General features: G+C 34.4%; 1 gene segment (V, D, J or C); it reads left to right on the top strand.

Moving 5' to 3' along the window:
- Positions 1 to 8,135: 8,135 nt before the first annotated feature.
- Positions 8,136 to 8,617, top strand: LOC131350592 (T cell receptor alpha variable 12-3-like; the record flags this gene model as incomplete). The annotated part of the segment is given in 2 exon segments: positions 8,136 to 8,183; positions 8,319 to 8,617. Coding segments are annotated over 2 exon segments (339 nt in total), but the record flags the coding sequence as incomplete, so codon positions are not given.
- Positions 8,618 to 13,003: the final 4,386 nt, after the last annotated feature.

The raw sequence follows: 13,003 nt of genomic DNA, 5'->3' as shown, positions 1-13,003 counted from the left end.
TCACATCCTGCTCATCACTTGTTTGACCTGTTGCCATCTGGGCGGTGCTTCAGGTTGATTCGTCCACCTGATTCAGTCCATTCGGACTGCAAACAATCACTGAACACACACACACATTCTACCTAATAAAATGTGCAATTCCACTGTGCACTTTAATCTGTCTGTGAATTGAGTACAAGTTATAACTTAATATTGGCTTTGAACAAATTAGATTTCAAGCAAATATATAATTGGGAACATTTTCTTGCAGCTTTATGAATGTTCTGCTTATATATATATATATATATTACAAGTATGCATATGTATGAAAGGAGAGTCCATAATCTGAGGTACTGAGATATTGAGAAGGGTTCAGTATTTATATTAACATATTTTTACATATGTTTCTTTATTGACATACACAACCAGTTATTACAACATTATTACAACAATACTAATTCTAACAAAATCCTGAATATGTACAATATGGCTACATTTGTGGACACCTAACCATCACACCAGTATGTGGGCATTCTCCAAACTGCTGCACAATTGTAGGATGTCTTTATATTCTTACAAAAACATGTTCCAGCTCAATGAAGATGTTTATTACAAGTTTGGTGTGGAATAAAATGAGTGACCTGCACACAGCCCTGAACTCAAACCCACTCAACACTTTGGGATGAATTAGAATTCTGACTGCACCCCAAGCCACACAGCCTGATGTTTTAGGGCTGTATGGACACATGGACGTACAGTATCTCACAAAAGTGAGTACACCCCTCACAGTTTTGTAAATATTTTATTATATCTTTTCATGTGACAACACTGAAGAAACGACACTCTGCTACAATGTAAAGTAGTGAGTGTACAGCCTGTATAACAGTGTAAATTTGCTGTCCCCTCAAAATAACTCAACACACAGCCATTAATGTCTAAACCGTTGGCAACAAAAGTGAATACACCCCTAAGTGGAAATGTCCAAATTGGGCCCAAAGTGTCAATATTTTGTGTGGCCACCATTATTTTCCAGCATTGCCTTAACCCTCTTGGGCATGGAGTTCACCAGAGCTACAAGTTGCCATATATTTACAAAAATGTGAGGGGTGTACTCACTTTTGTGAGATACTGTATATTGCCACTTACTGAACAATCGTCTAATTTTTAATATTATTAGTGTATATTTTGCAACAAGTTTGAAGTAATATCTAAATAAAGCTAGTCTAAGTAGATTGACTGATAATGTTAAATTGCCCCTAGGTGTGAATGGGTGAGCAAATGGCTGTGTGTGTGTGTGTGTGTGTGTGTGTGTGTGAAAGAGAGAGAGAGAGAGAGAGAGAAACAATTATTTTTTTCAATTATATTTCTGCACATATATAAATTTGGTAAGTTAAAAAACAATTTTTTTGGTGTTAAGGTTTTTCTCTTCAGTGAACACAAGATGGCGCAGTCACTTATCTTAATGTTGGTCTAGAACTTGAGCACCACACAACCTGCTCACATTCTCTGAGACATAGAGTATACTTGTTCTTCTATCATACATACTGCTGATATAATATCCTAACCCCTGCCCTGGTTACTCTTAGTGCCTAAGCTAATTTCAGAGATATCATTCTGATTAAACAACACAACTGTCCACTTAACACTAAACTGTCATAAGAATAAATAATCATCTAATGTCATTTCTTTGGCACCTGCTGTGTCAGAAACATTAAAAACTAGAAACTTATATGTGAATGTGCCTTTATTCTTCTTTCTCTTCTTCTGATGCTACTGTGAGTACAGGAAAGTTTTATTTTTCAGATTTAACTGTTAGAGCTGAGAAATAAGGGATTAATTCAACCTTAATTACCAAGGGAAACTACTAATTTCTTCCTCATTCTTAAATAAATCATATTCTCTTCCACTTAGTGTTTCTAACATTTATCTGCCTGCTGGTGTTTACACAAACTTTCTCTAACTTAGAGATATCACTAACATATGTGAAATAACATAAATACATTAATTTCCTGCTTTCAGTATGTGTTTACTTAAATGTCCTCTGGACAGGTTTCCCATATGAGGCTGAATGTAAAGCCAGGATGTTTCAGTAAGAATCAACAATCTGACAACAACATTGGTGACACTGTCATGTGATGCTGTGAGGTGGAGCAATTTTGAAGCTTTATGGTGTTAACATATTAGATTACAGAAAGATCTCCACTATTTTCACTGAGCTAAGACCAGTCATCATGTTCACTGTTATATTCATGTATCTGTGCCTTTCACTAGGTGAGTTAACATTGACTTTTTGTTATTGCAGAAATATTAACTATATTATATTAAATATTAGTCTGTGTGGTGATGCAGTGTGAAAATGCAGAGTGTGGGTCTGACTTAAGTATTTCCTGTTGATTATTTAAAGGTTAAAAACATTATGTTCTCTTCTCTATGACAGGTGACTCCATGGCAGATTCAATAGAGCCAGATTTCCCTCATAAAGCTGTAGATGAAGGTGATGATGTTACTCTGTCCTGCAAATACAAATTCAGTGGTGTTTCAGGAAACAACTACCTGCACTGGTACAGGCAATATCCAAAATCTAAACCTGAGTTCCTTCTTTATATTGATCAAAGTGGAACTTATAATTCTGATCCTCCCCCAAGAATGTCTGTTAACGTTGATGATAAACAAGTGTATCTGAACATCTCCTCTGCTGCTGTATCAGACTCTGCTCTATACTACTGTGCTCTGCAGCCCACAGTGACAGGAAATCCAGCTGCACTGTACAAAAACTTTCACACAGTTTTGTTATATTGAAAGCAGTTCTACTGATGATTTTGAGCTGCTATTTACATGCCATTTTGGGCGAATTCTTTGTAAAGAGTTCATATATATATTACAATTTGACAAATGTTGGATTATTAGGAGACAGGAAATTCATTGTTTTGCTATATCTATAATCTTTCTTGGGAAAACTGGGAATGAGGAAGAAATGTAAGAAAAACAGAAAAGCCTGAGGAAGCCCATGGGGATACAGCGAGCCATTGAATAGTCATGATGTCTGGTCTGACAGCTCCGCAGTCCCTGAAAAGTAGAAATTAGGTGAATCTTTGGCATCCATTAATGGTATAATATTTGCTTTAGAGAGGGATTATTTATATAACTTTTAAGAGTAGCTTTAACTTGTTTTGGTATTCAATCTTCTTGGGTATTTCTTCAGATACTGTGATCACTGTGATGACTTACATCTTAGGTTAAGTAACATCTTCAGGCTTGTTGATGATAATATAGTGTTGGATATCATCAGCAAAATGATGAGTCTATATCTAGAGAGAAGAAGAAAGAGGCTTATAGACATGTGAAAGCAACAAACTATGGATTAAAAATACATGATTGTTCATTTCAGGAAGATCCAAAGTGATTACAGTTTTTATGGTGCATCACATAAGATCTTATCTGGGCCAGAAAATCCCAGATGTGTTTCAATTTCCTGTACAGACAGGAGAGCAAACACCTAGAAGATAATAAACACTAGAAACATCATCAGAGTCTGTCTAACCACCATTGAGGATCCTTTCCAGAAAATATACAAGTATAAAGCCAACAATCTTGTGGATGTTGCCTCCCACCCTTCTACCAGACACTTTACTCAGACAGTCAGGTTCAGTAACGTGTATATGTTTAACCTATTTAACTATTGTTTGTTATAGCTGTAATTAATTTCTGCATAACAAGTGATAATACACACAAATATGACCATCACTGATTTGCTTCAGATTAACTACTGGAAAAAAAATACTGGGAAAAGTATTATAAGTAGTATGTAGGTTAAGTGTACAGTCTTTTTAATGTACTTTGATTTGCTAAAATGGCAACATTTCAAGAATATTTCAGGTAAATATAAATTATAAGTACACTCATTCAGTAACCTCTTTGTTAAGATCAAGTTTGCTGTAGATCTGGAGTCTATCCCAGGAATACTGGCCATGTGACAAGAATCCACCATGGATGGGATTCCTACCAATCACATTTAAGCACAGTAAACCATGTTTTGCCTGTCTGGTTGCCAGGTATGCAATTTAACATAAATGCATTATTTGCATTAAGCAGACATGTTATGTGATGACAGAGAGCATTGATATCAGAGATATTATGTGACGATGGCTGGGTGAGTTTGTGCAACGGGGCAAAAGGTACTTAGGGTTTACAGATGGTATTATTGATATTAGTGGAGAAATAAGATGTCCAGGTGCTGTTTAGAGCAGTTCTGTATCTAAGCAGGTGCTCAGTGTAAGCTATGGAGTGTACAGCTAGGCCAGTTTTCCTATATAGAATCTCAAGAGTTCATCCAATCACTTATATTTTCTGAAGCTCAAGAGTGAACCAGTGAGAGGTGCAGGAAGATGGAACCAGGCTTATCTTGGTAGAAACATGTTCTTCTAAAGCTTGAGAAATGGCAAGGTTATAGATGGACAGAATCTCAGAGGTGTGGGAAAATCTAGCAGAGCCAAGAATAGAAAAAGCATAAATAGATAAAGAAACAATAGAAAAATCATAAATAGATAAAGAGAAAGATATTGGGTCAATCACTTGACCATGTCAGAGATACCCAGTTCAGCCCAGGGGAACAGATCAGGTCAAGTGTGTGATCATGAGAGTGGGTGGGTAAGTTTACATGTTGCATAAGGTTAAAGTTTTCCAGTATTGACATAAGTTCCTGGGTTTTAGCAGAATCAGTGTCTACATGGATACTGAAGTCATCAAGTTGTATTACTGGTAAAGATCTTGTGCAAGCAAGAGTAAGTAGTTCACTAAGGTGGTCAATGAATTAGAATTATAAGGAGAGGTGTTGGACCAACCACTTTCAATATCAGATACTCAAATGAGGTTATATTGTGGAAGGCAGCACTAAATATAAAGTTTGTTGCAGTGAAAAACAGCAAGCCCACCACCCCTGACTTGAAGAGGCAAAAAAGTCATATAATGTATTACAGTATTACAAATAAAAATCCTTTACAAGTATATGAAATGCAAAGTTTCATATCTTTTTGTCTGTGAACATTTATTTGCATCATCAGGTTTTTCCCCTTATTGAAAAGAAGATGGTGAACTCAGTTATCTTATAGAGAGCCAAATACTAGAGCACCATATAAACCTTCTCACATTCTTTTCACATATTTTTCACAATAAACCCTCTGTAATATAGGCTCTAATTGTTTTTCTATCATACATACTGCACAAATATTATCTTAACCCCTGCCATGGTTCATCTCAGTAGCTAAGCTAATTTTAAATATACCAGTTCATATAAAACAACTGTCCACTTTAGACTAAACTGTCAGAAGAATAAATACTCATCTAATTTTAGATTTCTTTCTGATTATACCTCTAGTGCAGTTGTACTAATCATGTCATATGTACATTTTTCATATATAACTATCTCTAATCTTGTGTTGTTATAGCCTTCCAGTCCACCTCACTCCTGAATGTAAAGTCACACACTCTTGATAATGTCATGTGATGCTGTGGGGTGGAGCTTCATGAATCTTTATGATGTTAACATATTATTGTGTAGAAAAACCTCAGAATATTTCATTCAGCTAAAACCATTCATCATCTTTATTGTAATATTCATGTTTCTGTGGCTTTCACTAGGTGAGTTTTGAATATTTATTTCAAATATATTATGCTGAAGTTTAGAAAAGTTTAGAAAAGGCAGAATATAAGTCTGAAAGTGGATCTGATCATCTCCTCTGCTGCTGTATCAGACTCTGCTCTATACTACTGTGCTCTGGTGTCCACAGTGACAGGAAATCCAGCTGTACTGTTTTGTTATACTGAAAGCAGTTCTGATGATAGTTTTGAATTTACATGCATAAATTTGGGGAATTCTGTTTCTCTTGTGATTTATAAAGAGTTTATTTTTGACACATGTTGGATTATTAGGAGAAAGCTCATTCATTTAGACACAAATATTTCACTAGCGATCCTCAGAGATCCCAAAAATCCCAGAAGTGTTTTAATTTCCTGCAGAGACAGAAGAACACACACCTCCGTTCCATCATCATCACTACATTCAGATAAATATTGCTAGCATATGTGAATATGTGAAACTGCATTGAGTGTCAGAGCATTAGAACCTATAGCAGATTGAAAAAAAAAAAAACACTGGAAACATCAGGGTCTCTGTTTAACTTTTAGTGAACAACACACAACATCTTTGATATTATTGTCAAGATCAGCAGATGTTTTTCCAAACCTCATTGAAATACCGAAGAAAGTGGTTGTTATCCTATGCACTCATTAAATACAAAAAAAAAAGAATATTTAATCATTGTTAGGTTTCCAGAGAAGCAGAAACCTTGGGTAAGTGCAAGAATAACAACAGTCAAAGACTGTGGGCTGACTGAATTATAGCAACAACCATAAAACCAGAATAACATAAAAGCTAGTCTCACCAAGGAGAGATAACATGGACACACGGACGCTGCCAAAGGAATGAATATAGCAAAAATATAATACACTAGGCTTTATTTAATATAACAAGCCTAACTGCCATAACATCAATCAATGGCTAAGGCTAAGCTAGCAAGAAACACAAGGAGTGACCCCTGCCCGCTAACCTAGTTTGTCTAGACATTTAAAAAAAAAAAATTACATGGTGGAATGTAGGTGCACACACGGAGTGCAAGCAACAAACAAACAAACAAACAAACAAACACCAGAATAGCATGCTAACACTGAACCAAGAGTCTGAAACAATGTGCTGCATTTTAAACTGGTAGCTCCACCTCTTTTGGTTCTTTTTTGGGTTCTTGTCTTCTCAATGGTCAAGTGTGTCACCCAGTTAATGGTGATTGTCCCACCTACATGAGGACAGTTAGAGACACATGAGCAGAAACAAAACCTAATAATTGGGAAATAAGGGAACAGGACATACATACAATCACAATGTCACATAATAATACTTATCTATGGTATTTGGTGGGGTTGTGGCCCCTAAAGTAGAGAAGGCCATTGATATATATATATTGACACAGAAAGATAATAGAGTTTGTTGGGCTGTGATAATGATCAGCACTGTCATGTGATACTGCAGGGTGGAGCTTCAAGAAGCTTTATGAAGATCCAGAGAGCAAAAGGAAAACAAAACCTCCTAAAAGCTAAACAAAATAACACAAAAAAGAGAAAGAAAAGATAACGAATCCATAAAGTGATATAATACACAAAATAAAAAAAATTAAAAAAGAATAAAATGGAGTGTGTAGCTAACACAGGCTCCCGTGTTCCATACACAACAAAAGACAAGACATTAGGGAATTTAATTTCTTTACTGAAGCAGAGTGATGTCTAGATCAATAACAAAAAGAACTGTACATGTTACATGCATACTTTTATAAGGTTTTATGATTTTTACAAAGATAATTTAAGTTGATTTTAAATAGTCAGAATGTAATAAATGAATATTAGCTATACAAAATTTAGCAATTACCATTTATCCATTTATCCAGTGGTATCCTGGCTAATCTGTCCTACTGAATAAATTTAGAAATTAACTTTGTTCTACATTAAAATCATCTATTGAAAGTAATTGAATGAAAATATTCAGAAAACAGCGCCAGTTTCTGTTGTTCCACAAGGAGGCAGAATAAAACAATAAACCCAGCCACTAATAAACATGTGCTGCTGTCACTCTGTAACCATGTCTCTATCAGGAAATGTTCAACAAACTCAACATTGTAGATTTTGTACCTATGATGTGGATTTTTATTTTTTACCTAATGAAATCATTTTCACATTAAAGATAAAGCTTTCAGATAAAAGCTGATAAATGAACACATTTAAGTGTAATGTTGTTAGTCACATAAATACACAAAAAGTAATTAATTGGTTAATTGATTTATTGATTGTCTAAACCACTTGACATTTGACTAAGAGTCCAATAAAGAGTTAGAGACCCCTGGTATAATATGTAAAACCTTAATTATTAGATGAATGATAAATGTCTTGTTCCACATGTGAGACTGAATGTAATGTCAGGATGCAGTAAAGAATCTGTTAGTAAAACTGGTGACACTGTCATATGATGCTGAGGGGTGGAGCTTCATGAACCTCTGAAATGTTAATATAATAAAGTACAGAAAGACCTCAGAATATTGTCATTTTACTAACACCATTCATCATGATCACTGTTATATTCATGTGTCTGTGGCTTTCATTAGGTAAGTTATCATTGACCTTCTCAGAAAGGAAGTGTTACATTAATGATTAATTAGCCTTCATGATGTAAAGAAAAAGTATAATATGAGTTATATAACTAAAAAATAAAAACGATTATGTTCTCTTCTCTATGACAGGTGACTCCATGGCAGATCCAATAGAGCCACGTTCCCCTCTTAAAGTTGTAGATGAAGGTGATGATGTTACTCTGTCCTGCAGCTACAAAAACAGTGCTACAGCACAAAATCTGTTCTGGTACAAACAACATCCAAAAGCTAAACCTGAGTTCCTTTTTTACATCTTACCGAATGGAGATAAAACTGACCCTATGCCACCACGTCTGTCTGCTGAAGTCGATGATAAAACTAAACAAGTGGATCTGATCATCTCCTCTGCTGCTGTATCAGACTCTGCTCTATACTACTGTGCTCTGAGGCCCACAGTGACAGGAAATCCAGCTGCACTGTACAAAAACACTGACACAGTTTTGTTACACTGAAGGTAGATAAACTGCTTAAACTCAATAATCTACATTCCATCAAATCAGGAACTCTGCAAGTTTTTGACTCTCAAAATTTTCAAGTGAAATAAACTCACACAGCAGAATAAACTCATGAACAGGATATTATTATACATCAAATGTACATTAAATAATTGCTTAAATTGACTTTTGTTAGTTTTTTAAATGCATTATCATAATAAATATTTTACAGTAATTCATTACACATTTTTCAAAAATATACAAAAATGTATTTTGAAAAAAGTTTCAGTTTTACCAACTTAAATAAAAGAAAATTAAGTAAACCTAACTCTAGGAAACAATTCATTTTAACTATTTAAGTAACTATTTGCTATTATTTATACTGTGTTATAGTTTTTTTTACTCAAACAGGGGAAATAAAAATGAACCTTATTAATTAAAACGTGTTTGTTTCCCCAAATTAATGTTTTTGTTGCTATGTTTATGTATTGTGTTGTAATTGTTGTCATAATTAAAAATAATTTAAAAAATAAATGTATGTACAACAGTCTGCCATAAGATCAGCAAACTTCCATGTATTTATTTTGTTTTTCTCTTTTGGTCCTCATCATGAGGAGACTCTTGCAGAAGACTGAACAGGAGTTGTTTGTTCTCTGATATAACTGAGGATAGCTAGCTAGTAAGCTAACATTAGCTATGTCTGTTTATAACAGTAGCTTGCAGAGTCAAATGTTGCACTCATACAGTAGTTCAGAATTATCAGCTAACAAAAACACAAAACCTCTTGTTACCTATACAGCCTGAATACAAGTATAGCTTTTCTATTTCAATTTCTACTCCAAATAAAATAGAAAAAACTTGGAAATGTATTTAGTTTAAAAAGTTAGTATCAAAGGTTATAGTATTGTCAGATATTGTGTCATTTTTTGTTAGATTCCTGAGACACAGCCCTGACCTCTAACTCCAAAAGATATGTTTAAGAGGTGAAGTCAGATGCAGTGGTTTGATCAGCAACAGTGGAATAGTTCTGTGTTGTATTAGTGACTCAGTTCACTGTCACTGATACTGTGAAGTGATGATCTGTGTAAAATTATGCTCCAACTGCATCACTTCCTGGGTGTGTCCTTCTAGAGACGTGTAAAGTTCAGCACATACAGCACTATTATACAGAATCCTCACAGAGCTGTGTTCAGAAATGGATCAACTATACAACTTACTGTACATAGTGAGATACATACCACTGATTCTCACTCTAGTTACATGTAATTCATTTTCATTAGTTAATTCACTGTATTAACTAATAATTTGGATTTTAGAGTATAGAGTAATTTCCTAATTTGTCTGGTCAAAATTTGGTTTTAAAAAATGCTTTACAGTTTTATTTCTTAATGTTCTTATCAACAGGCATTTTTGCAGATAAAATTGAGCCAACAAATGAAGATACCATCGTTGGGAAGGAAACAGAAAGTGTTACTCTGAAATGTTCATATGAGTCAAGCAGTGAAAATATTCGGCTTTACTGGTACAAACAATATCCTAACAGCGCACCACAGTTTTTACTGTATAAAGGCGCAAGGTCAGTTTCAGGACAGCGTAAACCCACTGATATTCGATTAGAGACAAAAACAAGCAGAGACTCTACTGAACTTACTATCAGAGGACTAAAGCTCTCAGATTCTGCACTCTATCATTGTGCTCTTAGAGTAGCAGCACAGTGATACAGAGTCACTGAAAGGCTTTACAAAAACGTATAAACCAGTATAAATGAAGATTCTAAAACCACATCAAAGATCCTTCCTTTACCAACCTGTTATCAGAAAACCACAGACACAAACAATGTTTGTAGTAATTCTGTGGTATAAATGAATAAATAAAAAAGTAGTAACTAAGCAAATAAACAAACAAACAAACATATTAATAAAAATAAAATGTGTTTAAAAAAGACAAACTACATATTAATCAAAGTAAAGTAAAGAATCTACATTTTTATAATCAAAAAGCATTTTACAGATACTAACAGATTCATTGTGTTTGGTGTTGTAGGTGCATATGACAATTTAGCTTATTAACCCTTCTTACCAGTTTTGTCCATGATTCACTGTAATTAATGATAATTTATACATTTATAAGTAAGTAAATAAATAAATAAATAAACATTTACATGAATGTATTGATTCAATTGTGTGTCTCTTGTGCATGTTTGTACAGATGCATGTTACTTTGTTGGATGTGAGCTAGAGCAAGTAGAGAGTATACAGAGAGTAGAAGGTTCAGTAAAAAGTTTAACTGCATGCACATTTGATTAATAAAGGTCAATGTTTCTTTTACTGTATATATACTAATACATGACTGTGAGATTAAGTATGTCTCTGACGTTTGAGCAATCCAACCTACTAACTGAGACACAGTTACCATCTCTATCATGCTGCTCTTTAATCTTTTACTGTTAATGCTTCTTCTAGGTATGTTCAACTTAATACTAGTTCTTATGACCAAGTTGGGACATGAAGTGTGAGAAATAGCACAGGGTTATATCTAGGAGGTAGAACAGAACATGTATGTGATGCCCCAGAGTTAACAGGAATGAGTCTCACAACACAGACCAAAAGACCAAAAATAACAAAACAGAAACAAACTGAGATTAGCTATCTGACCTAAACAAAAAGAAAAAAGAAAGAAATGACCATCTCCAACAAAAATGGCAGTCATAGCCCTCATGCCAGTGAATACATACAACGTCTCAATATTTACATGTACAAAGAAAGATTATATACACAAGGCAGCAACGATTAACAAGAAGCAGATCAAACTTGTAGTCAAGGCAGGCAAAGGTCAAAATCAGAACAGTAAAACACAACACTGAATCTCAACACACACGCAAGCACAACACACCAAGTGAGCATTGAAGTTGGGGTTACTGGCTTCCATCCCAGCCTTGGCAGAAGTGTTAACTGCTGGAGCTGAAGCAGTAAGGAGGGCTAGAGTACAGAGGGGACCAACCTGAAGGACTAAACACATATAAGACAGAATATACAACGCAACCTCACCAGATGTAACACTTCATATTAGTTCCAAGATGTTTTCATATTTCATTTACTTCATTTCTCTTTTTAGCACAGGGAGCACATCAATTCAAATGACTGAGCATCTTATATGCATTTTGATGAGAGGCTTCATGTGGATTAGACCTGACCTATTGACCTATTTAGAAAATGGGACATTTAGTCTACAGAACATAATTCCCAGGCTGTGACACAAATATGTTAATATGACGAATTACAATTTGCATTAAAATGTGTATCATCACATAACTAAAATCCACAAAGGGTTCATTCATTAATCTTGAGTAAACATCTGACCAGGATCAAGGTGATGGTGATAGGGTCACTGTCACTATATTTAGTAAAAATCAGCCCTAAAAGATGTAAACAACATTCAATAAATTCTATTATGAAAATTCATTGCTTTTTTTGATCAATATGATACCAGAACTGACATGTGACAGAGCTGACATGACTATGAGTAAGTAAAAGTGGGTGGAGCTAGATGTGGTAAGATACAGTTTAGAAAGTTTCACAGAGATCCTGCCATTTATACCTACTGCAAGAGAGACACAACAGTCATGTTACTCTTCTTTATTTGCATAGTTGTTAAAAACATTGGTAAGTCATTTATATTATACACAAACTTTAGGTTAATGTTGGAGATTTGAACTGATACCTAAACATGATTCAGTTAAAAAAATTAACACCCTTAAGTAATGAATAAAGTTTATGTTGTTGTAATGTTTTATAGCAGGTGCTGTTGACAGCAGCATTGCACCAGAACAAACCATCATATCTTCAAGTGAAGACAGCAACATCACACTGACCTGCACATCTATTGTCATTTCTGTGACAAACAAAAGCATCTGCTGTGTCAGAAACATTGAACTCATCTGAAACTCTTGAGTACAGGAGCATTTTATTTTTTATATTTAACTAGCTGTAACCTTTGGCTGAGCATTAAGGGGTTAATTAAAGTTTGCAAAAAAATATTTTTTTCTAATTTTCAAATAAACCTTATTTTCTTACTTAGTGGTTCTAACAATAAGCCACCTTCTACTGCACACATGACCAACAAAGGAAGGAAAACAATAAATACCACTGAAACATACATTGAATCCAGTAAAACTGTCTTAGATAGAATTTCACAAAACAATGAGGTAATGGAACTGAGAAATGGTATAAGTGAATTCATGGCTTCTTAGGACCACATTATAATAATAATAATAATAATAATAATAATAATAATAATAATAATAATAATTCTATAGATTTATAGGAACAGTATATAGTATAG

This window comes from Hemibagrus wyckioides, unplaced genomic scaffold (assembly GCF_019097595.1).
Source record: "Hemibagrus wyckioides isolate EC202008001 unplaced genomic scaffold, SWU_Hwy_1.0 Contig5, whole genome shotgun sequence".
In the NCBI taxonomy this organism is placed as follows: domain Eukaryota; kingdom Metazoa; phylum Chordata; class Actinopteri; order Siluriformes; family Bagridae; genus Hemibagrus; species Hemibagrus wyckioides.
This window is presented reverse-complemented; position numbering and strand designations above follow the sequence as displayed.